Here is a 25,187-nt window from a genome sequence, read left to right on the forward strand (position 1 = left end):
TAGGACGTCATGCTCAGAGTATAAAATGGGGAACAGAAGGAAAAGGGAGGAACTTTTTGAGTGATGATGTCTGTCTTTCCAAATTAATGCTACACGTGATCCAGCCCTGCTTTCCTGGAGATGGCTGAACAGCTGCCTGCCCTTGGGAAGCAGTGAATTGATTCCTTGTTTTTATTTGTTTGTGAATGCAGCTTTTGCTTTACCCATTAAATTGTCTTTATCTCAAGCCAGAAGTTTTCTACCTTTTACCCTCCCAATTCTTTCCCCAATCCTACTGGTTGGGGGGTAAGCAAGTGGCTCTGTGGTGCTTGGTTGCTCTCTGGGGTTAAACCAGGGCACCTTTTTACATTGTGTTCTTAACGGACACAGCATTGATTAAAAATACTCATTGAAGTTAATTGATCCCCAGTCAAACTAGCATTTAGGTTTTGGTTCCTTTTTTTTTTTTTCCTTTTTATTTTTAATGGCAGAGGCAAGCAGTTCTTGAACAGACAGGCTGGGAGATGAATGAGGTATAGATGACATCTGCATCTTTCATAACCACGGTCTGTAGCATTCTATGGGCTGTCTTGTGTGTTGAAAGCATGGTGAGGCTCAGAAACATCTCAGCTAGAGCAGAGAAATGCCATGAAGGTTTACTATTAACCCTGCTGAAACATTAAATTGTCTCTATTTCTGTTTTTCAGCTTCTATCTGATAATAGGCTTGGTAAGACTTAGACTTTTTGGCAGAAGATAAAGGCAGTCTCCTCAACTTAATTATTACTTTTGAATTTGAGTAGTGTCTTTGCTTATGAAGTAAATGGCACGGGCCATTTATTATGGAAAATTCTTCCCAAAACTGTAAAAAGTAATACTCAGGAAGTTGTTATGTTCATATTGAAATAATGGCTTTGTAGGGTCATTTCTGTTTGGGTTGCCCACTTTGCTAGGTAAAATAAGATGCTTTTAAATTACTAAACTCCAGGATTTTTCTAACATTTTCTTCATACATCCCAGAAACGGAAACAGTTAAGTCATACAGCTTTTCTTCACCCTGTGCTATTTTCCAAAGAAGATTCATGTTCTGTATTCCTTAGGCATTCACAGTGCATGAATGAGAAATAGTGTGGGCTTTACTGATCTTCTGAGGAATATATAATTATTTTCTGTGTTTTAAGAACAATTACTTAAGAAGTGGCAAAGGAGATAAAAATAAGTACAGTAAAATATGTACCCTGCATATAGGAAAGGTACATACAAAAGGAATTTATGCATATTCTTGGGAAATTCGATATGTAAATTATTAATTGAGAGAAGAATGAGGAGAAGGGAGAGAAAAGGAGATTAAAAAAAAGAAGAAGCAACTATGCATACTCACTATGAGAATGGTTACAAAGTTTTAAGGAATATAAGATATGAAGTGGCACTCACTCTCAATGCACAGCTTTGCTGTAACTTAGCACTGTTTGGCAAAGGCAACCTTTTAAGGTGCCTTCAGCTAGTACTGCAGGCAGTTATGACTTGGTCTGCCTTTCCTACCTGTTTATTCCCCTCCCATGCATTGTCTAGCTTTGGAAGGGTAAATTCTCCAGAGCAGAGATTTCCTCAGCAGGATTTGCTAGGTTAGGGCCCTGCTGAGTGGGTCCTTATCTCAGCCATGAAGGCTGATAGGAGGTGCAAGGTAGAAATAGTACTCAGTTTGTGCTTCTGTCCATGCAGAAGTTGCCAGCAAGTGAAGGAAGGTGTGTTTTTAACCCTCAGCAAGCTCAGGTGCCCCGTGGCTGCCCACACGGTCAGACACGTCTGCTTGGTTTGGGCCCAGCTGTAATTACGGAGGTGCAAGGCAAGCCCATGGGTACAGCAGTGGTACAACAGGTTTGCAGAAAGGCCTTGCAAGATGCTGAGCCTGTATGTGCTGAAAAGGAGTTATGGAGGATGATTGTCTGCTGGGTTTTGTGGTGGTGGCTTGTTTTTTGAGAGGCAGACTGGCCTCCCCACTCGAGTGAGCAAGCCATGCCTCAGTTTGGGTCGCCCCCTGGAAGCTGAGTAACAGAATTTATAGTTTCTGCTATTTAGTAACACTTGTCTTAAAGCCCTAGATGCCGCATTCATATAATGTACCGGTTTATTTTCTTTCCACCTGCATGGAATGTCAGAGGCTTCCAGGGAGCCCTCACTGCCCCCTGGTAGCGCTGACAAGGGCACTTCAGTTGAGGGGGCACCCAGTTTTGCCAGCCACACTGGCGATGTCCCCAGTCTCCAGTCACTTGGCACTGGGGGAGACTGGTGAACAACAAGCTGGTGGTGCTGCTGTTCAACAAGCTGTCCATGAGCCAGCAGCGTCCTTGTGGCCAAGGCAGCTGACAGAATCCTGGGATGCATTAGGAAGAGCATTGCCAGCAGGTCAGGGGAGGTGATCCTGCCCCCTATTCAGCTCTGGTGAAGCTTCATCAGGGGTGGTGTCCAGTTCTGGGTTCCTCAGTACAAAAGAGATGCGGAGCTTCTGCAGCAGGTCCAGCGGAGGGCAGTGAGGATGACTGAGAGACTGGGGGATCTCTCTTAGGAGGAAAGGCTGAGGGAGCTGGGCCTATTCAGCCTCAAGAAGAGATGACTGAGAGGTGCCCTCACCAATGTCTACTAGGAACTGAAGGGAGGATGTCAAGAGGATGGCACTGGGCTCTTCTCAGTGCTGCTGAGCAACAGGACAAGAGGCAAGGGGTAGAAAGTGATGCACAGAACTTTCACCTGAACTTGAGAAATAACTTCTTTACAGTGCAGTGACTGAGCACTGGAACGGATTGTTCAGAGAGACTGTGGAGTCTCCCTCAGTGGAGATAATCAAGAACCTTCTGAACGAAAACCTGTGCCGTGTGCTGTGGGATGATCCTGCTTGAGCAGGGAGGCTGGACCAGATGTGGTTCCTTCCAGCCTGACCCGTCCCGTGATCCTGGGATTCCGTGAGGCGAGAAGGGAAGGCGGCCCGCGGAGGCGGCCGGGGGCGGCTACGGACGGCCGGCCTGGCCCGCAGCTCCCGGTCCTCCCCCAGGACCGTGTACGCGGCACGGAGCGCCGTGTGCCGGCCGAGCAGCGCCGCGGAAGGACTGCAGCCCCCAGAACGCGGCGCGGCGGGCGGTGACGTGCGGGAGGCGGGGCGGAAGTGTGTGTTCCCCGGGCTGGGCGGCCGCCCGGGCCCCGTTCCGGCTGTCCCGGCCTCGGCCTCGGCGGCGCGGGGCAGGGGGCAGGAGGAGGCAGAAGATGGCGGCGGACCTGGAGACGGAGGTGCAGGCCATTGACAAGAGCCTGCTGGAGTGCTCCGCCGAGGAGATCGCCGTGGTGAGGCGGCGGGCCCGACGCGGGGAGGGAGTGGAGTGGGGGGCTCGGAGGCCGCGGCGGGCACCGGCCTGGGGAGCCGTTCCGAGGCCGAGGCGAGGCCGCTCCGCGGGCCAGCGAGCTCTCCGGGAGGGGGTGTCCCTGCCGGGGCTGGCTCTGAGGGCACCCCCGGCCGGCAGCCGTGTCCCGCCGTGGCCTCGGCGCGCTGTTGTCGCCAGCGTCGCTGTTGCAGCAGCCGCGGTCCATGGCAGCGAGCAGCCAGCTTTTCCTGTTGTGCCGGCTGGCGCAGGTGGCTCCCTGGATGCCGCCTGGTAGTGGCCATCCCTGCCGGGGGCGGCCGGGCATCGCGCCCCTTCCTTGAGTGCTTCCTGAAGTTAATTTCCTCCGCCTCGCTCTGCCGGCAGTCGCGCCTAGACCTGAGGAGATGCCCCCTCCCTATTCGTTTAGGTGGATGGCTGACCCCAATACGCTTTTCAGTGTTAAAGTGCTATTACAGGATTCTTCCTTCCTCCCCACTACTTAAGATGCGGCTCTGGAAAAGCTTGCAGGAGTTAATCTTAGGATTAATAGAATGGGGTGTTTGTAGAGGAAATATTAGTAAAAGCAGTGTAGCATTTGAAGAAGTCCACTTCTTTTTATATTCTTTTCCTGTTCTTACAAAGAGTAGTTGAAAGAGGAATGTAGTTTCGAGGGTAAAGCCTTAGGAGGAAGTTTTGTTTCTGACATAAATGTTTGTCCATTTAGACACTTGGGCATTTGAGGAACTGGGTGTGTGGGTTAAATTTTTGAGGCTGCTCACGTGCATGTGGGTAGGATAAAACCTTGAAGAGCTGTCTGTGTGTGTCTCAATGGGAATTACATTGGCTGTTTCCAAATGTAAATAAAACACTGTTATAATTCAGATTATCCTCAGATTATGCTTGTGTATCTTCAGTGCAGACAAAGGTATGATTAAATGGGCAGATGCGCCCAGTTAGCTATATGCTAGCTAGTTTAGCTCCAGGATTAGTCTTGCTTCTTCTCTACAGCAAACCAAATAATTCCATCAAACATTTATAAAGTAGTCCAAATTGAGCCCAAATTACCTTGTCTGTGTGAATAGCAGATGGGTTTTTTTTGGGTCACACTGTAGGTAAACTCAAGGAACTCATGCACCCAAGGGAACGCATTTAGGAATTTGCTGGGGGTAGCAGTGCCAGTTTAAATGTAGTAAATTCTTTCTCATTTTTATTTGTCACCTGCACAAGCTCCAATTCTGAAATCTGTAATTCAAATCTAGTGTGGTTTTTCTGCCTCCTTTGCTGATAGCCCAGTATTAACAAAACAAATACTACCCCAAGGCAGTAGTTGCTGCACTTAGCGCTTCAGTTTGTCAATTTAATGATAAATTTCCAAAGAACAAAAATAATAAAAATAATTTCTTTTTAACATAACATGAGCCCACATGCAAGTATTTTTTTTTTGTTTAGCTAAAAACCCCATAAGTTGTACCTTTTAGCTTTTGAAACAGACAAGTGAGTTATTTTATGGTTTATTAGTATTCTACATTTTTTTTCTCCTGGTATCTCTTACTTAGATGGGAATTTAATATAAACACTGATGAACCATTAGGTATTTACTTATGTAAGGTGTTGTTTGATCAATACTTTGCACTTTTTTTTTTCCCCAGGGCAGTTAAAGTTGTTGCAGGAGAGTAAGTGTGAAGAGGGAGGAAGTGAAGAGGAATACACTTCCCTTTTTAATAAAAAACCTCTCTTGGGAGAGTAGAATATTAGCTTGTCTTGCGTGTGATTTCAGGTTAGAAGAAAGACAAATACTAATTGAAACCTTGCCTAAATGCAGAATGCTTTTATGAAAGGACAAATTCCAGAGTTTTGAGTTGTTTTTCTGGAGTTCAGTGCTCCCCAGGTGGCGATTTAGAGAGGCAGTGCAACCTGTGTGTGCCTAGGTATATATTTCTATTAACAGTCTCATTTGCACAGCAGACCTGTGTCTGCTGCTTTCCTGGCAGCTCCTAGAATCACATCTGTTTCCTTGTCCTAGTAGCCTGGATTTCCTTCTGATATTATTTCATCCAGGACCTGATTTTCAAAACTGTATGTGCAGTTATGTGTGTAGGACTGGCTCCACAACCAGATTTAAGTGTGGTGACGTTCATCATTGCCACACCTAACTCTCAGACAGCTACTCCCAGGGTTTTTGGGATGGGAAAGCCATTTACTCGAGGAACAAGAATTTTCTCTGCTTGGGTATTTGTCTGAGCTTGTAGTGTAGCTAGTAGGCAGTGTGTGTTTTCTGGGTAGAAATTAGTAATATACTGCTGAATTAAAAGACTGATGTTAAAGATATTTTGCTGAAAAATTCCTGCAATTTAATAACTAGCATATACTATAGAAAATAATGCAAAAATAAGCTTAATAAATAGAAATCATGGAAAAGATTAGGTCACTGCACTGTGATTGAGTTGGTTCCTGGCAGTAGTAGCAATTTGGCAAAACTGATGAAAGAAGAGGAAAAGATGAATGAATTGGTGGGAAAAATTAAATTCTTGTTTAAAACTTTACTTTTTAATCCTTTTTTTTCCTATGGTATTCTCTGAGTCGTGGAGGGAATGGTGAGATAATCTGTAGATTTCTTGACTCCTGACTATGGCTTTTTGGCAACCTCTTCCCATGGACTTCCTTGGGGAAAAACTGGGCTTTTACTGTCAGAGCTAGATGAATATACAAAGATTTAGTCAAACTGAGGAAAACAGAAGTGAAGAAAGCACCCTGACGAATTAGGGTTTTTTAAAATACCAAGTTCTACTTCAGAAAAACATATCTAATAAGTGAAACTTCTTCAATATGTTTTTAAAAAGGCTAAAATGCAGCCAGTCTGCACAGATGCTCAGCTGACTGTGTCTGTATCCCAAGGAACTTACTACAACTGTGTTATCTCAAACATAAGTTCTTTAGAGTAAGTTATAAATAATTCAGGGTAAATCAAGCTCTAATATTTGATCACCAAGCCCATTTATTTTGGCATAATTAATTTTGCATTTTCATGTAGAGCTTTAGGTTGATTTTGAACTCTTTTTTTGGAAGCTGCCAGGGGGTATCTGGTTGTCACATTTACAATGAGAAATGGCATGCTGAGGCTGTTTATGTAACACAAGATTTAATCAGTGGACCCTTGCAGTATCTGCTTGCTCCCGTTTGTTCCTTATAAAAACCTTGCAGTCTTAACTTACAGTTTAAACCTTTCTAAATTTGTTATCTACAAGGCAGAAATAAAACTAATGTTGTCCTCAAGTTTTTTTTTTTATTCTGTGTCTATATACTGGGGCAAAAAAACTCCAAACCTAGGAAAAGCTGTGAGGTTTTAAGTGGTTTAGGGCAGCTCAGTGGTTTGATGCCTTTTAAAAAGGGCCAACATTGTTTTTTACAATTGATTGACTAGGAGAATTGTAGTGAGTTGACCTTGGCTGGGTGCCAAATACCCACCAAAGCTGCTCTCTCACTCCCCTCCCCAGCTGGAGAGGGGAGAAAATACAACACAAGGCTTGTGCTGGAGATAAGGAGCAGGAAAGGTCACTCACCAACTACTGCCATTGGCAAAACAGGCTCGACTAGGGGAAACAATTAATTTTGTTTTTCTCACCAATCAAATCAGAGTAGGGTAATGAGAGACAAAGCCAAACCTTAAAAACACCTTCCCCCCATCCTTCTCTTCTTCCCTGGATCAAGTTCACTCGTGTTTTCCCTACCTCCTCCCCTGAGCAGCACAGGTGGATGCAGAATGGGGAATGTGGTCAGTTCCTCATGTTGTCCCTGCACTCCTTCCTCCTCTGGGGGAAGACTCCGCACATCCTTTGCTCCAGTGTGGGGTCCCTCCCATGGGGACAGTCCTCCATGAACTTTTCCAGTGTCAGTCGTTCCCATGGATTGCAGTTCCTCATGAACTGCTCCTGCCTGGGTCTCTCACAGGAGTGCAGTCCTTGAGGAACAGGCTGCCCTGTGTGGATTCCCTGTGGTGTCGCCAGTTCTGCCAGCAGACCTGCTCCAGCTTGGGCTCCTCTCTCATGGGTTCACAGGTCCTGCCAGGAGCCAGCTCCAGCCGTGGCTTCCTACTGTGGAGTCACAGCCTCTTGGCAACATCCAGCTGCTCTGTCTAGCATGGGATCCCCCATGGGCTGCAGGTGGATCTCTGCTCTGGTGTCAGGAGTGCCTCCTGCCCCTCCTTCTGCATTGATTTTGGGGTCTACAGAGCTGTTATTCTCCCATATTCTTTCTTACATCTCCCAGCTGCTCTTTTTGTCCCTTTAAATATGCTATTCCCTGTTAAATCTGTTACCCAGAAGTTCTGCTGCTCTCTCTGATGGGCTCAGCTTTGGCCAGCTGTGGGTCCCTCTTGGAGCCATCTGGTGTTGGCTCTCTCAGACATGGAGAAGCTTCTGGCAGCTTTTATAGAAGCCAGCCTGTAGCCCCCTTGCTTCCAAAGCATTGCCTCACAAACCCAGTGCAAGAATTCATGGATCTAACATCACACTTTAACTGAGCAATTCAGATGAGTTATTTTGGTTGAAGGAGAAACTAAAACTCCATTTTCACAGGTGATTTGTTGAAACCAAACGAGAAAGGGACTGTTACCTAATGCTGTGTTTGCTTTTCTCCATGTACTTTTTGTCTCTGTTCCTTGCCAACTCCAGGCTCCTGCTGATCCTCTGTGTCCCGAGCTGGCAGCATCTGTCTGCACTCCAAAGAAATGTGACCAACACAGTCTAGGCTGTATCCTAAAAATCACTGCCAACATTTTACTGGTCATTCATCCTGGAGGAAAATTTTAGTGATTTTTTCTCTTAAATGTTCTGTATTACAAAAGGATAAAATGTGTCAGCAAGGAAACAAATTCTTCCTTTCCCAATGTCTGTCTTTTGTGACCATTTAGATTTAACACTTAAAAGGAAGCATGGCTTTCTAGTTTTGCATGACATTTTAGATATTTTGTGTAGAAATAAAATAACCTATAGGGCTAGAACTGTGTTTGGTGTGTTTATTAATGAAGAATTTGTGTTCTCATTTTTTCTAATATAAAAGAAATGGCTGCAAGCAAATGACCTTCAAAAAGAAGTATACCAGCATCTAGCCTATTATGTACCAAAAATTTACTGCAGGGGTCCCAACCCTGCCCCTCAGAGAGAAGACATGCTGGCACAACACGTTTTGCTGGGACCAATGGAATGGTATCTTTGTGGTGAAGATCCTGCATTTGGTTTTCCAAAGCTTGAGCAAGCAAACAAACCTTCCCATCTCTGTGGCCGTGTCTTTAAAGTGGGAGAGCCTACGTATTCTTGCAGGTAGTTCAACTTGACATTGTGAAGTATTTATGATTTGTGGAGTCATGGAACATTTTGCAATAAGAAGATACTGTCCTAATGAAAAGTTAATAACCAAAATATATTTTTAAAGTAACCTTGCAGTCTTTCATGGCAAGTGGGATCTGGGAAAATTAACGCTACAGATATATAAATGGAAAAATATTAATTGGTATAATGTAGAGTGTTTTCTGTACAAAAGAAATGCAAGATTGAGAAAGAATTTGAGAAAGTGGTCTTTCAGGGTGATTTAAGGGCATTAATCAGAAGTAAGTGGGCAGGTGTATATGTGTGTATTTTGTTTGTTTAATAGCTGTGTGTTAAATATCAGCTGTTAGTGCTGATCTTGTCTTTTAGACCTCCTTCCATGACCTGCTAAACCAATCCATCAGATGCTTAAAACAAGTGAATCAGCTCCTTCCCTACCTCTGTCTCTAGATCTCTCTAAAAATACTTTTCCTTGAAAGAGAACAGGAAGTTCCTAACCAATTACAAGTATTTAAAAGAATCTTCAGTTTTAAGCCATTATATTACTAGCTGTAGGTTCATTTTAATCTTCTATTTTCTGAACTGTTTGTAGTTTAAAGTTTTGTTTGTGTCACAAATTCCTGTCATTTTGTGTGGTTTCTACCACTCACTGGGACACTTGAACACTTGGTGAGGTGACGTGGGGACAGAATGTCTCTCTAATTTCAAGGGTTTATTTGTCTGGGTTTCCATCCCCTTCATTTACAAGGAGAGAATGATAGTGGAAGAATTTTTCTTTCTAGTGCTCTCCTCTTCTAGAAACATAATACCTTACTGGCCTTTGGGTTTGGAAATGCTTCGAGACCTCTTTATGAGAGAGATAAGATTAAACTGGTGGGTACTTCAGATACATACTGAGTTGTTGGTCTTGAAAAAGCAAGTGTGTTTAGAAGACAACTACAGAATTCCCAACATTTTCACTGCTCCACGTGAACAGCATTTGATCATTAACATACTGAGTATAGAGTCCCTCTCTTTTTTTTGTTGATCAGGAAACATCTGATTCCTGCTGTGTGCTAATTTTCTTTAACTTATGGCTGGTAATGAAGAATAGTGAGAGTTTAAATTAAGCTTTTGTGGAATACAGCAAAGAATTATTTTCCAAGTCCACATTAAAAAGCAGTGGATTTTCTGTGCAGTTGTACAACTTTCAGGTCTGCTTCTGCTTTAGGTATAGGCACAATTACTTGTCTGAGAAATTACTTGACAAATGGTACTGAATTTGTAAGTGTACTGCCACAAGTTTAGAGCTCTGAGGAATCAACATTCAATATTGTAGAACTGATCTACCAAATCTTGCATGCATGTTGTTGCATTAAGTGATTGCTTGTTTGTTTGTTTTAATCTAAAAAAATTAGTGCCATGGACATAAACTGTTCTAAAAGAGAAAAGTATTGTGTAATTTTGCTTTGACTTTTTCACCTTTAGTGGCTCCTCTGAAGAAAATGCATGTGTATAGCAAGTCATGCTTGCCATCATTTATTTTGGTTAAATGAAATTAGGAGAATTTTTGATAATGAAATTTCATGTGATCTCTAGTATTTTCTTTTAAACAAAATAAGTTGTTTCTGTAATAACCATCATCATAAGACAGACATTCTCTCGCTATTTATTTTTACATTGCAAAACCCACCTGCCTTAATCTTGAGGTGCCTTGAAGTCAGTTGCATTACATGAGTTCATGTATTTTCAGTGTTTTTCAGGGAGACAGTTAAATATCATGCTTAATTGTCTCATTTGTTTTAGCCCATTTTACTAGAAAGACTCCTTCTGTCTAATACAGGAGTATTTGTGGACAAGACCTTATTATGCTCTCTGATCTCCTTGGTGAGAAAATTGTGTTCTTGCAGCTCATCAGTGAGCTTGTAGGGCTGAACTTGGAGGCAGAGGTTTGATTTAGCCTGTTGTGTGTGATCTTTCTACCCAGTGTTGAGTGAAAAATGTCTTCTCTGGTTGCTGGAGATCATTAATGCTGGTGCTCTGTGCTTGAGAGAACTTACTTGGGTTTATTCTGGGTTATGTAATTCATCTGTTTACTTGCCTGTGTACTTGTCTCACCTCTTGAAGGCAATGTCTGTATTACCCAAACTAGACATACTACCCACACAGTATTTTAAAGGCTCTTCTGTTATGAGAACAGATTTTTTTTCCTATTTAATTTGTTTACCCTCTTTAAAGCCATCTCTTTCCTCTTTCAGAGTAATATATACATTAGTTAGAAGGTTGATATTGGGTGATATTTGAAAATTGTCTGTTGTAAAATGTGTTAAGGCAAAAGCAAGTGTTTAATACTTTTTTTTTTTTTTCTTTCTGTTGTTGCTGTTCTCAGAGACTGTGCAGTTGACCCAACTTGTGTGCTGTGCATGGAATGCTTTCTTGGGAGCATTCACAGAGAGCACCGATACAGGGTTAGTGATCCCGTGGGATAATGACATGGTTATTAGTCATTTTGTGTGTGTGTGTGTGAAACAGTTTCAAGTTTGAGAATATATACAGAATTTCCAAATGCTGAATGAACACAAAGTTCTGAATGTCTGCAGTAATCCTATGTGAACTTGAGTGTTTTGGTCTGTGTGTAACTTCTGGAAGTTAACACTTTAAAATATTGAGCTGTTAAAATTTATATGCAACAAATGTCTCTTATTTTTAATGCATGCCCTTTAGTGAATTTTACAGGTTTAGACTTGGGTTTTGAATTGTTCTGACTTTTGTGTTTGACTTTTTAAAAGCTGTTGAAAAATGTTTATTAAGGAGCCATTTCTATGTAAAGCTTAAACACGAAGTTAAAATAGAAAACGAAAACTGTAAATGTTGTTTATTTTAGTAATATACTGTTATTAGTAGAACAGATTAATTTAAAAACAAAGCCAAGAAAATGTTGGTGTGTTTTTAAATAAGTTAAGTGAAAACTACCAGTGCAGCCTTTCTGTAAATCTGTTTTTTGCAATACTGCACTGTAATGTAAATGTAAATCTGTTCACTGTATGGTAACATTGAGTGCTAGGATTCAGGAAAACACTCCAAGCACAACAACTTTTATCAAAAAACCCTGCCAAATTTGTTGGTATCAGCTTACTTCTTGTACATAGGTTTGTACTTTTTGAGCCTATTGAATTAATAAGTCTAGGTAACATCCAAAAGTGTAAGCAAATGTTTTTTCAAATGTCCATCTAGTTTTGTTGATACTGTAAGATGTGCCTGTATGTATAGAATATATCAAGTATGCCAAAGATTAGGTGAAAAAATTCTTCTATGCATTAGTTAATAGATGTGATTCACAAAAGAAGTATTATTATGCTTATTAACTTGAGGTAGTCTTTAAAATAAATTTTATTAAAACAGTGTAAATATACCATTAAAATTTTCCAATTTTTTTTTCTATGCTTACATATGTGAAAAGTTTAAGTCTCTCAATTCCTTTTGTCATAAAGCATATCTTTCATTCACTGTATAATAGTGCCATGTGAAATGATTTAGCTTTGTAGATTAAAAATGGAAGAATTTGGCATAGTATAGATGCCATGGCAATTAATAGATTCAGAAAATCTGGAAACTTCAGGTGGGGCAGAATGGAGGTGTTTGAAGGTGTTTTGTTGTTCAGGGTTTTTTCTTTTGACATAGGCACACTGATGGGGTAGACAAGCTTTTAGCTGTTGGGTGTTGTGATACTGTTTTTGTAGTACAGCTGTGACTGCTGATTTCTTAATGTGCATATATGATATGTGTGCATATTCACATGAGCTGCTTTGTTTTTAAATAATTTTAGATGACAACATCAGGTGGAGGAGGTTTCTGTGACTGTGGTGATACAGAAGCTTGGAAGGAAGGTCCTTACTGTCAGAAGCATGAACTTAACTCTTCAGAAACTGCAGAAGAAGAGGTAATTACATTTGAGGCATCATGTTTTAAAACACTGTTAACTGTTTATATATGTGTGTATATGTAAATAATTCACTTGAGGTTATTTTTAGTCTGCATGAAAGGGTGTAGGAACTTTATTAGTAATATTTGAAGCACAGTGTTAGACAAAAATTATATATCTTAAGAAGTTCCTTAAAATGTTTTATGCTTAAAGGCTTCATTTTGTATGTTCTGGGTCACCTCTGCAGTTTTAGTTCTATTTCTTTGTGTTTCTGTATATTCTGAGAAGTCAAGGGATTCTGCCACAGACAAAAAAAAAAAAACAAAACAAAAAACCAAACAAAAACCCCCAAAAAACTGTATGTAATCATGTGCACCAAGAAGCCAAATTCAGCTGTCTGTGCAACAAATATTCTGATTCTTACTAAAGGGAAGGGCACAGATTTTTAAAAATCAAAGTACCTTGCTGTCACAGGAAAGTCATAATGGAGATGCAAGGCAGAGGTCTCTAAAAGAGCTTGTTTGGTATGGAGAAGGTAAATAGAGAACACATCTTCACCACAGAATCAGAGCATAACAACTTGGACATATTAAATGCAAAAGGACATGCCACATCTTACAGGAAGAACTCAAACTGTTGGACTAACCACTGCAAAACACTATTGTTTAAAGTTTATACATGTTTGAAAGGAAATTTAACATGGTTGTGGAAGGAAAGATTACCAATGGCCATTTGAAATTGTAGGTACCATCTTTGGTGTGGGAGGTGTTGTGTCTTAAGTTACTGGAGACTAGAGAAGCATTCTGTCTTCTGCCTATAATCTTCTTATCTGTTATTACATCTCAGGAATGAGTGTGGCTAATTGGGCTTCTGACCTGGCCACTCACATCTTTTCTTACATGGTATAACTTCTGTGAGATTTTTTTAAAAGGGAACATCTGAGGCAAGCATTGGTAGTAATTTTGCTGATCTGATGGTTTAAGTGAAGCAACTGTAATTGTATTTTCAGTGACAGTGGTCTTTCTAAAATCTATTCCCACTCTCAGACCTAAGACTCTAGCCCTGTTGCTGGGCTCACCACTTGGTCTACGTGCCAGTTTACATTAGTCAGCAGCCTTAGGAAACTCTTGTTCTGAAATCTTGGGTGGACTGCTACTTCTGTGCCCAAAGATACTCACACAGTGAGTGTGCCTGACAGAAAAATCAAGGTTCTGGGCAGGCTTTGTGTTTCTTCCCCATAAACCAGGGAGATTGAGATCTCTTCTGCAGTGCTGTGTTTGAGGCAGATAAAGGATGGTTTGTTGAGCATTACTGGAGCCTGTTTTCTGCCTTGCCCAGATATGTACTTTTTTGAAAGTGTTGGGAGTGGAGGGAGAGCTGCTGCTTATGGTTTGCCTTTGCTTTTGGTGGCTGATAGTTCTTAATAACCTGGAAAATTTTTTAATGAAGGGGGAAAAAAGAAAGAGAAATGGCAGTTCTTACCACTCTTGTAAAGCTTCCAGATATTCCCAAAGAGTCTTGGGGTGGAGGGGATAAATTTTATTAGTACAGGTGAATTGCTGACTGTCAAGAGCCTCCTTTAGATGATGCAGACTTGAGTTGAGAAATTCTTACTGTGACCGCTTTTATACAACCTAAGCTGTAGTGAAGCACAGGATTTAGTATTAGGTAATCCTAAACCAGAAACTGGGCCACTGTTAAATATTTTAATTGTCTAGCAATAACACATATGTCAAAATATCAAATGATGAATCGAGTCAGTGACCCAGTGTACAGTGTATATCCAGGTGACCTGCAGGCCATGCAGTGTTCCCTTTCCAGGTTTGTAGAAGAGGAGCTAGTTGTTCTCAAAATTTTGGTACAGTAAAAAACAATTTCCTTTAGAGAAGATGTTTATAATGTTTTCTATTCACCACCCTTGAAATGGACTGGTTTGAAATGGCAGTGGGACTTGCACTATCTTATTCAGAGTTGCCAGTGGTTCTCATGTGCTGTTCCAAAAAGTGGTCCATTTGACTTGGCAGACTGAGGCAGCTCTCCTCTTCCTCCCCCTTCACATTCCCATTCCCCCACCTGGAGCAGCCTCCATTCTGCTCTGGCACAGAGAGCAGGATGAGTTTGTGGGGGCTGCTGCAGTTGTCAAAAAGAGAGCTCAGAATGGGCACCAATGGGTGCATGGTGCACAGACAAAAGGGGAGCAGCTCTCTGTGAGCAAGACTGAGATGTGGACAGATCATTATGAAACAACTATTTACATTTCAGCAGTTAATTATTTATATACCACAGCATATAAGAGATGTGCATCATAAATCATGATGCCAGCGTGCTCCATGTTGTATAAGCCTGGATAGATAAGACTTAAGCCTTTTAATGCATGCTGCATATAAAACAGGACAAGAGATGCATGGTCCTTTGTATTCTGAGGTTTACTAATATTGATAAGTGGAACAAAAGATACAGGGATCTGAAATTATGGTTTTGAAGGCATAGCAGAAGAAGCATGTTTTAATGCAGCTGAGGTTAAAGTTCTTCCAAAGAACTATCTTAAAAGGTGTGCAGGAGTGAGAACAAGGAGACTGAGAATGGAAGAATGTGTGAAAATGTAAATAGGTGATCAGAGGCAAGTTAACATTCAGGTACTGAATGCTAGATTAGAGCTTTGGTGACTGTCAGTGTAGAACTGGAAGAAGAAAACAGGATGATTATTGACTCTTCCTTTCAGCTGAAAAGTCATTTAAGGAAAGACATGTTAAAGATGCTTACATCATCTTTGGTAAAGAGAGGTGCAAGTTTGACAGTTTGTTTTGAATGTAATTTAATTTCTCATTTGCTATTTATATTTTCTTTCCAGGATCCTCTTGTGCACTTACCAGAAGACATGGTAGCGAGAGCTTATAATATTTTTGCCATTACATTTAAATATGCAGTAGATATATTAACATGGGAAAAGGAAAATGAATTGCCTGGACTAGAAATGATGTAAGTATAATATTTGTCTTCTGCCTTTTAAAGGCTTACAGATATTTACAGTTGAAAATGCAGGTTCTGATTTTAAGAATCTTTTCTGCCTTTCCTGAAGTTGTCAGAAATATTTTGTATAAAATAATTGTAGTAGATTTGTATTTCTCTTATTTTTTCCTTTGCTCTTGCTTTTACTTTTAACATTGCTTTAAATGACATAAATTCAATCCATGCTTTGAGTGACATAAATTCAATCTTTGCTTTGAAGTGAGAAGAGTGACACTTACTACTGCATGCTGTTTAATGATGAAGTCCATACCTATGAACAAGTTATTTATACTCTTCAGAAGGCTGTCAACTGCACACAGAAGGAAGCCATTGGTTTTGCAACAACAGTAGATAGAGATGTAAGTGAATTAATTGATAGAACTTTCAACTACCTTGACCTAATGTTTGTTTTATGACTATACTTGCTTTAGTCTGTTTTCCCAAAGCATGTGGTTAATGTGAGTCTGTGAGTCCTGTGTGTCATACCACCATAAATGCCTTAATATTAAAAACTAAATGTCTCAATGCCTAAGTGCTATTTGGCCAGTCCAAACCAGACCTGATACTGAATATGTTTCAATGTAAATGTATTCTAGTAGGTCTTACAAGTGTAAATACCAAGGTGTTTCTCACTCCTCTGTCAAAAATGGGCAGCAGCTTTGGCTGAGCCATGGAGCTGACATTGAAAGAGCCCCTAAATATGCTCCAAACATAGGAAATGCTTCTCAGAATAACAGCAGTTACGTGTGAGGGATAAAATCCATAACTGACTGGTTTTTTTCTGGTGCTTGTGGAACTGTTCATGATTTGTGGTTTGTTTTTTAAATTTAATTTAATTTTCTTTTTCATAATTGTCAGATTACAGTGGCAAGAAGAGGTAAAAGCATTTAACACAGTTTTTAGGAGGAATAGTGAGTTCAGAATCACTATATGCTGGTTAAAATTGTAACTAGTATTTCAGTTTCAGAAGTACTCTGTGAGCTGTGTTTGTAATGTGGCTGATGTTCATCTTTTTAAAGAAAGTGATACTTCATTGGGTGACTGCAACTTGTTATTTTTGCAATGAACCTGTGCTTACAGGTTTGTAAGCACAGGTTGACATGAAAGAAGTGTCTTTTTTATTGGGCTTATTGGCTTGTGTCTATTTTTGGGGTTTTGGTGTGGGGAGGAAATCTTCTCCCAAATGGCAATGGGAATGTAATTTTGCGTGGTTAAAGTACTTCAGGGAGGTTAGTGGAGCAGGAAATATAACCACTTCATATTACTTAATACTGAACTAGATTTTGGTTTTGTGTTATCACTGCTCTATCTTTGTGGTAACCAAAGGATTCACATCTGATCCCTGAATATGAGCTGACCTGAGCATGTCCTGTGTGTTGTGGGATACACTCAGATTTTCCTACTGTTGGTGCCTTCTACTTCTAAATGCAATCACATGAATGCCTGTATAGATGAGCATGTATGTGGAAGAAATGAGATTGTTGTGCCTGAAGCAGTATTTTGGCATCAGATCTAAAATACCAGTGAGTTTTCCAGTCTGCAATACACTATAAATTCAATCAATTATCTATTTTGATGTGTTGATTGACGGTAGGGAAAGACTGAAAACCTTCTTTTGGAATAAAACAAGTGCTTCAATTGTATGTTTAAAAGACCAATTAACTTTAATATCTGCTTTTTAAAAGGTACTGAAATATCTGAAATATCTTCCCGTTATATCAAAACTAATGAATAATGCCTTTGTACTAGTTGTATTGCACTAATCAATCTTAGACTATTGTTTTCAGTATTTTAATAAAAGAAGTGTAGTTCTTTTAATTGTTTATCTTAGGAACAATGTTATACAAGGAAAACTTAATGTAACAGGTAAATGAATATATGATACAATTTAATCTTCTTTTTAAAAATACAGGATGCAGTTGGGAAATGCAAGTATCTAACTATATATAGTATTAAAAAAGTGAAAATAGCATGAAAGGCAGAGTAGTTAGCATGCATCTGAAGCTTTTACTGTGTTTTTTTTACAAATGTAGAACACAGAATTGGGACTCCCTGTTTAGGAGCTGGCAGTAATGTTACATCTGTCTGAATTTGCAGGGCCGGAGGTCTGTTCGGTACGGAGACTTCCAATACTGTGATCAGGCAAAATCAGTAATAGTGGTAAGTAGTGGGGGTAAGGGATGCTCTCTCCTTACTTGCCTCATCTAACCAGAAGGAGGCTTTCCTCCCCAGTTTGTGATACTGTTATCATAATAACTCATTATATTTTAACTATACAAAGTGTTGGAGATTCTCTTTACAATACAGTAGAGGTATCAAAATATTGGTTTATGGGTTTTTTATTGTTGTTGTTGTTGTTGATCTTTTGTTGGGTTTTTTTTCTTACTATGGCCTACCTAACACCCAAAATAATTTTATTAAAAGAATTTGTAGACAATTTTTTCCCTTCATAAAACAGATGTTGACAGGAACTTTGAATGTATCTTTTAGAATTACATGCTAGTTCAGATCAGTGAAGTTAAATTATTACAGTTTTTCTCCTATAGTGTGAAGTTATTTATGTCTTTCACAGCAACAGTTATGGAAATTATTACTGATTGAATCCAAGTGTGAAACTGCAAATACTTTCATTTTGCATCTAAGCTTTGATATATGTATATATATTAATATCTATATACTGCAAGATTCTTCCATGTAAAAATGTGAGAATAATGTTTTCTCTATATTTTTTGTTAACTGCTGCAGTGCAGTACTTAATCACGTGAAATAAATAGCTTATGTATGCTACTGCAACCTTGTATGAAAGTGCAACCTATGTATGAAAAGCAAATGCTGCAACTAGAGTTACTGTTCTTTAACTATTGATGATAATTTGAAAGCATTAGTATATTTTTAAAGATAATATTGTGCAATATTTTTAACTTGCTGGCCATGCAGGCGAAGAACAAATGGCTTTTTTGTGTAACATCTAACTATTATGCTTTCCAACACATAGATGAGGGTAAATTCTTTATTTGAACTCTGTGTATTTAATTTGTGTTTTAGAAAATAGTCTGTGCTCAGTCAGTTTCCGTGATGGGCTGCAGTGTGACTTGCCTGTCATGTTGAGAGGGACAAACACACGTGGCTGTCTTGGGTTGAACGTGGGATTGCTTATCAGTAAAATGCAGCAGATCAGTGTGAGCATTGATAACAGGCCAAGAGTGGAAAGTGGTTTGACCTAAATATGCTGATACTGCGTAATAAGGTCCTTCAAATATTAATAGGATAAACAAAATGTACTTTTTTGGGTTTGTTATGTAGGTGTTAGTAATTAGAATATGTATTAATATTATAAATTATCAAAATTAATCACAGGAATGCTGCATTTCTGTATAGAAGTGTATGCCTGTGTTAGTAATTAGAATATGTATTAATATTATAAATTATCTAAATTAATCACAGGAATGCTGCATTTCTGTATAGAAGTGTATGCCTGTCTTCACTTAAATATGCATTGCCTCCTTTTTCCTTTTCTTTTTAAGAGAAATACCAGTCGTCAGACAAAGCCATTGAAAGTGCAAGTTATGCATTCATCTATTGTTGCCCATCAGAGCTTTGGTCTGAAGCTCCTAACTTGGCTTGGCAGTGTTATTGGATATTCAGGTGGGCAAAATTTATATTTTGAGATAAGATAGAGAATATTTGTGAGAGGAGCTGATTTTCTGAAGCAATTTTGTCTACTTATTTGAGATATGTAATGTATAAGGCAAAGCTATTAATAACTTGTCAGACTTCATTCTATTTTCTCTTACTGAAGTGCTGTTCTGAATTCTAACTTACATGTGAAAGTGCTACCAGTCTTACATAGTCTTTTCTGTTTAGTTGCTGTTGAACAGAAGCTGAGACTCACTGTCAAATGCAGTATGCCAAAAAGCAATTTTTTCAGTCCCTACTTCTTTTTAAATGAATGCAGTAAGCTGAAAATAACCTGTCTGATTAGATAAAACAAAATTATTCAGAAGTAATTTGATGAATGTAGATGAAAGCGATTGCTTCAGATTTTTTGCTAAGTAGAACAGAGAAAATGCACGGACTTGTGGAGGGTTTTGGTAAGTATAAAAGCTGACAAAGTCTTAATCAGATTTTTTAAAAGAGGTTTCTTCAAAGGAATCAAGATGCACATTATCAGATTTTATGGGAATGCTCAGTTTTTGTTTTGACTTCATTCCCCCTTTGTCCTGTTAAATCATAAGATTGTAAAGATGTAGGATATGGGAGGAAATAAAAAGAAAAGTGACAAACTGCTGATATGGAGAAATGTGGATACAGACCCCCTTGGAATTTGTAATTTTTTCATCTGGAAATGTTAGCAAGGAGTATTAGCAAAGCATGCTCAGCTTTCATATTGCACAAATGTTCTTCATGGCTACATAATTTCTTCAGAGACTGTATGTTTTATTAGACTGATATTTGGGAAACCAAGATTTCATGCACAGGGTCTTTATAACATGTTTTAATTTTTGAAACTTAAGTAGTTTATGTTTAAATTTTGAAGATAAGTAAATAAAACTTCTGAACAGTAGGTATTAGTAGGTAGGTGTTATGAAGAAAGTTTCCTTCTGTATGAAATTGTCCTTTCAGTGAAACATGTAAGCAGGCACTGTCTTTCTCATTCTAAGCCCGGTGTTGTGCCACATCATTTGTGCCAGGTGCCACAGTCATTAATTTTCAGCACTAAATGACAGTTGCAAAAAGGTAATTTGAACATGTCATTCGTGTCTCATATTGCAGAAGAAAGTACTGAATTTTGAGTTGTGTATGTAGTGTTTGTGAAGTTCTGAAGAGTTCAGCTCGTTAAATGCTGAGTTCTTTATGATTCAGAAGGGCCAAGGGCATGTTTGCCTGTAAACAGCACACATACATTTTGTCTGTGACCAGTGTGCTCATTTACTTGAACTGCCTTCCATGTCTTGGGGTCTAATCTTGTACTCTGAGTCTGTTTTTGTGAAAGGCACTTCTGAAAGAGTTGATTTCCCTTAGCTTTTTACCAGACACACCCAAACAACTCAATTCTGCTCAATCTTCTAAACAGTCTGTTACCCTTCATCTGTGACATGAGGGCATTGAGTTGCTGCTTCAGTGGTTACACTGAAATGTCCCTGACAATGGCTGAGGGACAGGTAGAGGGATCTTCTGCTGTGCCAGAGTTAGGTAGGATGATTGCTGTCAAAGGAATGACAAATTCTTGTCATTAAAAAAAACCCAACAGAAAAAACTTGCTATGGAACTTAATCAGAAGTTTGACCACTACATCCTTCCTGGCAAATATCTGTTCTTCTGGGTTTGAGATAAGATAGAGAATATTTGTGAGAGGAGCTGATTTTCTGAAGCAATTTTGTCTACTTATTTGAGATATGTAATGTAATCCGTTCTTCTGGATTGTCTGTTTAACAATTGCTGAATAATGCAGTAGTTTCCATTAATTTGTTGTCCTTCATAACAGTAGTTGGCAAAAAGGAATAACCCCAAACTGCTGTAGGGGTTCTCAGAGTGCATATTACTGCACCATGCAGCACATGGTGCAGTGTGCACAGCACTCAGCCACTGCCCACTCTGCCTGAGGAGCTGAGATGCCAAGCAGATGTGGAAGGGCTCTGTAAGTCCCTTAGTTCTATGGGAATATGCATTTCCTGCAGTGCAGTGCCAGATTAAACATTCTTAACAGGAGCATGTCTGGGCTATTCTGTGTTTCAGATGCAGGCTTGTCTGCAGGCATATGACCTACATGTTCATATAATTACACTTGTTGTTTCTTTCCATTAGGAAAAAAGATGCAGAGAAGCCTTAAAATGATAGCATGAATATACAAGTAATTTCATATATTAATTTTATTTTCCTTTTCATAGGCATCTAATCAGGAAAACTAAACCCTGGGAAACTAGGCTGTTTCTTATTTTAGTTGGCCATTTTTAAGGAAGCAAAGTTTAATTTGATAACTTTAAACCAAATAATTTTCTTTGGCGATTTTCACTATGTTCCATAAGGCTAGTGTCAAACTTGCAAGGTGTGAAATATTTGTGTTTGTGTCAGCAAAATATGAGTGCTGTTATTCAGTTGTTGTGAAAAAGGGGGCAGTGTGAGGGCTTCTGTGATGTATGAAAATTTCAGGATGTCAAAATAACATGTTTGTGTTTGAGCTGTAACTAACTTGTACCATTTCTCTTCATTAAGATGGCCTTCGCCGGATACTGTGTCAGGTTGGTTTGCAAGAAGGGCCAGATGGTGAAAACTCTTCTCTTGTAGATAAGCTGATGCTGTATGATTCTAAACTGTGGAAAGGTGAGTTTTCTCAAAGCTCTGGAAAATGCTAGAGAATGCGATGCCTAGGTTTTCCTTTTATTGTATCTGCTAATGTTTGATCATTTTTGCTATGGTGTATTATGGAAAATATTGCCTTATTTGTTACAATCTCTCCCTTCATAATCCACTCCCAATTGTATTTAAGACAAGAACATACAGAAACCATTTGGAGATGGGGCTGGTTATAGGTCTAATTTTTTAAAGTGATCTGAAATTAAAATTGACTTGATAAATGCAGATGATAGTGATAGTTAATGGAAGTTGAGTAAATGATAGATAAATTGTGGGTTTGTCTGCTTTATAGGATCTCAGCATCCATTTAATATCTACCAAAATGCCTGTTTTTAAGGGATAAGGCAGAGTCTGCTTTGGCTTGTGTTTGTGTTCATGAGGTATTCTTAAATGTTCTGAGAACAGAGAAAATTACTGCTCTATTGTTTTAGAGTGCTTGAAACTTTGAAAGGCTATTTGATATAATGGAATTAGCTAAAAAAGTTGTAATTTTGAGGAAGGTGAAGTGTAGTTAATTTCTATTCCATCATTTATTCTATGTCTGATTTGATATCCTGAAAGGATGTGTAAAGCCAGGTGTACGAAAGAGAAGCACAGAGAACAGGTAGGGAATGAGGCAATATGACTGCCTGGGGAACTTCTTGGAGTACCAATAAAATAAGTAAGAAGTAAGGTGAAAAGTGGACGTAGCATGGAGAAAATTATTATTTTAGGCTTTGTTTATCTAATACCATTATCTTGAGAATGTATTCCTGGCACTGCAAATTTTGTAATCTGAAAGATACTGCTTTTGTGGAGCATTACAACATTTTTAATGCAGGTTTTGTTAGGTTAACGTCTTTCATGTAAGCAAGGAGTAACTTTTGCATCTTTATTTTGACATCAATATTTCTCTACTTTTTCTCATATTCCATAGTTCTCTGCGTTAAGGAAATGGTGTCACGGCTTTTGACTTTAAAGTGACCTACAGAAGAAATCATGCATAGGTGCATTTGTTTCCAAGCTACATAGAGATGACTATCATTTGTATTGATAATACTTTCTGGGAGACTGTCCAGACAGACTAGAAATTCAGAGATAGCTTAGCTGATTATTTTATGGAGATATTCACAACTAGGAAAACTTGTTGCAGTTCCCAAGACTTCTCATAATAGTGTTCTCTTCTTTTCCCATCTGAATCCCCTGATTATCCTGTGAAGGAACAGAGTTCTGTTCTTGTTTTGCTGACTTCCCTTATATTTGATGACGTTGAATGGCATTATCTTATATAGGAGTAATAAATAATGCCTCTTGAAGAATTTTGATTTGTTATTCTTCTTTATCCTTTGCTACCACCTTACAGACTTAATCAAAGCAGCTTCTACTCTGAAGTGCACATTTACCTCATTCTGTAGAAGTTTACTTTTCTAAATGTTTCCATAATATGTTGATAGAAAATAGTGACATGCAATATTTCATTCATTTTTGTTGACAGGAGCTAGAAATGTGTATCACCAGTTATTCATGAGCAGTCTTCTTATGGATTTGAAATACAAGAAACTTTTTGCTATCCGCTTTGCAAGGGTAAGTATCTTTCTTACAAAGAGCCATTAAATGCTAAAAATGTCTAGTGAAGAGAGTCTAGTTAGCATACAGTGATTTAAATGAACTGTTGCTCAATTTTTTTTCCTTTTTATGGAAGTGAAAGCTTGAAATTAAATGCTGGAAATCTTATTTTGCTCTTCAGTATATTAGTTATAATGGCATCTCATCTCTTGGGAAGGAAATGGCCTTTCAGACACCCCAGAACTAAAGCAGTTCAGATGTTTTTGTCTTCACCATCAGCTATGCAGGCTATCACTTCTTAAGAGCTAATCACTGCTCATTGTTGAGGTGTAAGCTGTTATAGTGCTGCTTAGAAATAGTGCTGAAATTCAGTCACGCTGATTAGTATTTCTGCAGTAACTGGTATTCGAAATGCTTTAAATCAGCACTGCAAAATTCTGCTCACTCTGCTGCAGACTCTTGAGTAGAAAATAAAATAGTAGCGTTTATTGTGAAAATGAGAGTGAGTAGATCTCACATGTGAGCAGATTAAGTTGTCATATTCTTTGTACAAAATACCGTAATAATAATCCATTAGAGCTACTCTTCCCCTTTTCATGGCATTAAAGTTTCCCAGGGCAGACATTTAAGTTAAAAAATCAGGTCAGTGTGGATTAGAGGTGAATTTCCCCTTGTTGTTTAGAATTACCGGCAGTTGCAGAGAGATTATATGGAGGATGATCACGAACGGGCAGTATCGGTGGCTGCTCTGTCTGTCCAACTCTTCACTGTACCTACTCTGGTGAGTAGTGCCTGTCTTTCTTTTAAAAACTGATAGTTGGCACTCCTTGCCTTTTTTTGCCTCCTTCTTAATAGAACTATGAGCGATTGCAGAGTGATTTTATGAAAGATGACCACGACAGAGAGTTCTCAATTGCTGACCTCTCGATACAGATATTCACAGTGCCTTCTCTTGTAAGTACTAAAAGACCAAAAAAGGAAATCTTTATTTGTTAAAAGCCTCTCAAGGTTCATAAATCAAGGCTGCAGATTTCTTTAACATTACTGTGGAAATCCAGAACAGTCAGACTGTTTGCATACATTGCTATGGGTTTAGAAGTTAAAGCATTCAACATCAGGAAGTTCCAGACTGGCTTCCCAGAGTGGGCTGGGTGTTTCTGGTTTTTCTTTCTACATTTTTCTTTTACTTTTTTTTTAGAAAGGAGCTTTCATATTTAGTTAGAGATACATACACATAACATTTAAATTCCTCATACTGAGCCACATTTACTGTTTGTAGAAGTCTATATTATGGTTTGCATATTGTGGTTTCAGAGCACCATTCTGGTGCAGTTTTATAAGTGATCCACTTTATGTTCATTTTCCAGTCAACACAAGTGCAAGCAAGAATTGTCTCATGATACTCCCTACTTCCTTGGGTACTCTGTGTCTCAAGACAGTGCCTTCTTTTAGATTTCCAGTTAACTTTTGTTTCAGTGCTACAAGCACTGTGACTTCTCCCAGCCTACTAAATCTGCTGGTCCTTCACCAGCTTGTTTGGGAAAATTTTTTCTTTTGTTCCAGTCTCCATTTAAGTCTGTCTTTGCTTGCATTATGAACTAGACAAATTAAAATTTAAAGCTGTAATGGAATAAAAGTCTGATTTTCATACCCAGAATTGTTTTAAAAAATAAATGCTTCTGAATCCTCCCAAATTAAATAAGCTTCATTGAGCTCTTGAATT

General features: G+C 39.1%; 1 protein-coding gene across 2 annotated transcripts in view; it reads left to right on the top strand.

The window, feature by feature from the left end:
• Positions 1-3,154: 3,154 nt before the first annotated feature.
• The window catches only part of UBR2 (ubiquitin protein ligase E3 component n-recognin 2), a 56,055-nt gene continuing 34,022 nt past the window's right edge, over positions 3,155-25,187 (top strand). Inside the window, exons 1-11 of one of the 2 annotated variants that reach the window (XM_054279433.1) lie at positions 3,155-3,314; positions 8,390-8,649; positions 11,024-11,102; positions 12,461-12,574; positions 15,408-15,535; positions 15,786-15,924; positions 17,663-17,725; positions 19,090-19,210; positions 21,779-21,886; positions 23,394-23,482; positions 24,147-24,245. In XM_054279433.1, coding sequence (XP_054135408.1) covers positions 3,237-3,314; positions 8,390-8,649; positions 11,024-11,102; positions 12,461-12,574; positions 15,408-15,535; positions 15,786-15,924; positions 17,663-17,725; positions 19,090-19,210; positions 21,779-21,886; positions 23,394-23,482; positions 24,147-24,245 — 1,278 coding nt within the window. In that variant the 5' untranslated portion in view covers positions 3,155-3,236. Of the gene's footprint in view, positions 3,315-8,389; positions 8,650-11,023; positions 11,103-12,460; positions 12,575-15,407; positions 15,536-15,785; positions 15,925-17,662; positions 17,726-19,089; positions 19,211-21,778; positions 21,887-23,393; positions 23,483-24,146; positions 24,246-24,319; positions 24,419-25,187 lie in introns of both variants that reach the window. The other variant, XM_054279432.1, reaches the window with a different exon arrangement.

Source organism: Melozone crissalis, unplaced genomic scaffold, assembly GCF_028551555.1.
Source record: "Melozone crissalis strain CALT ecotype California unplaced genomic scaffold, PUWL_Pcris_2 ptg000027l_1, whole genome shotgun sequence".
NCBI classification, from domain to species: Eukaryota; Metazoa; Chordata; class Aves; order Passeriformes; family Passerellidae; genus Melozone; species Melozone crissalis.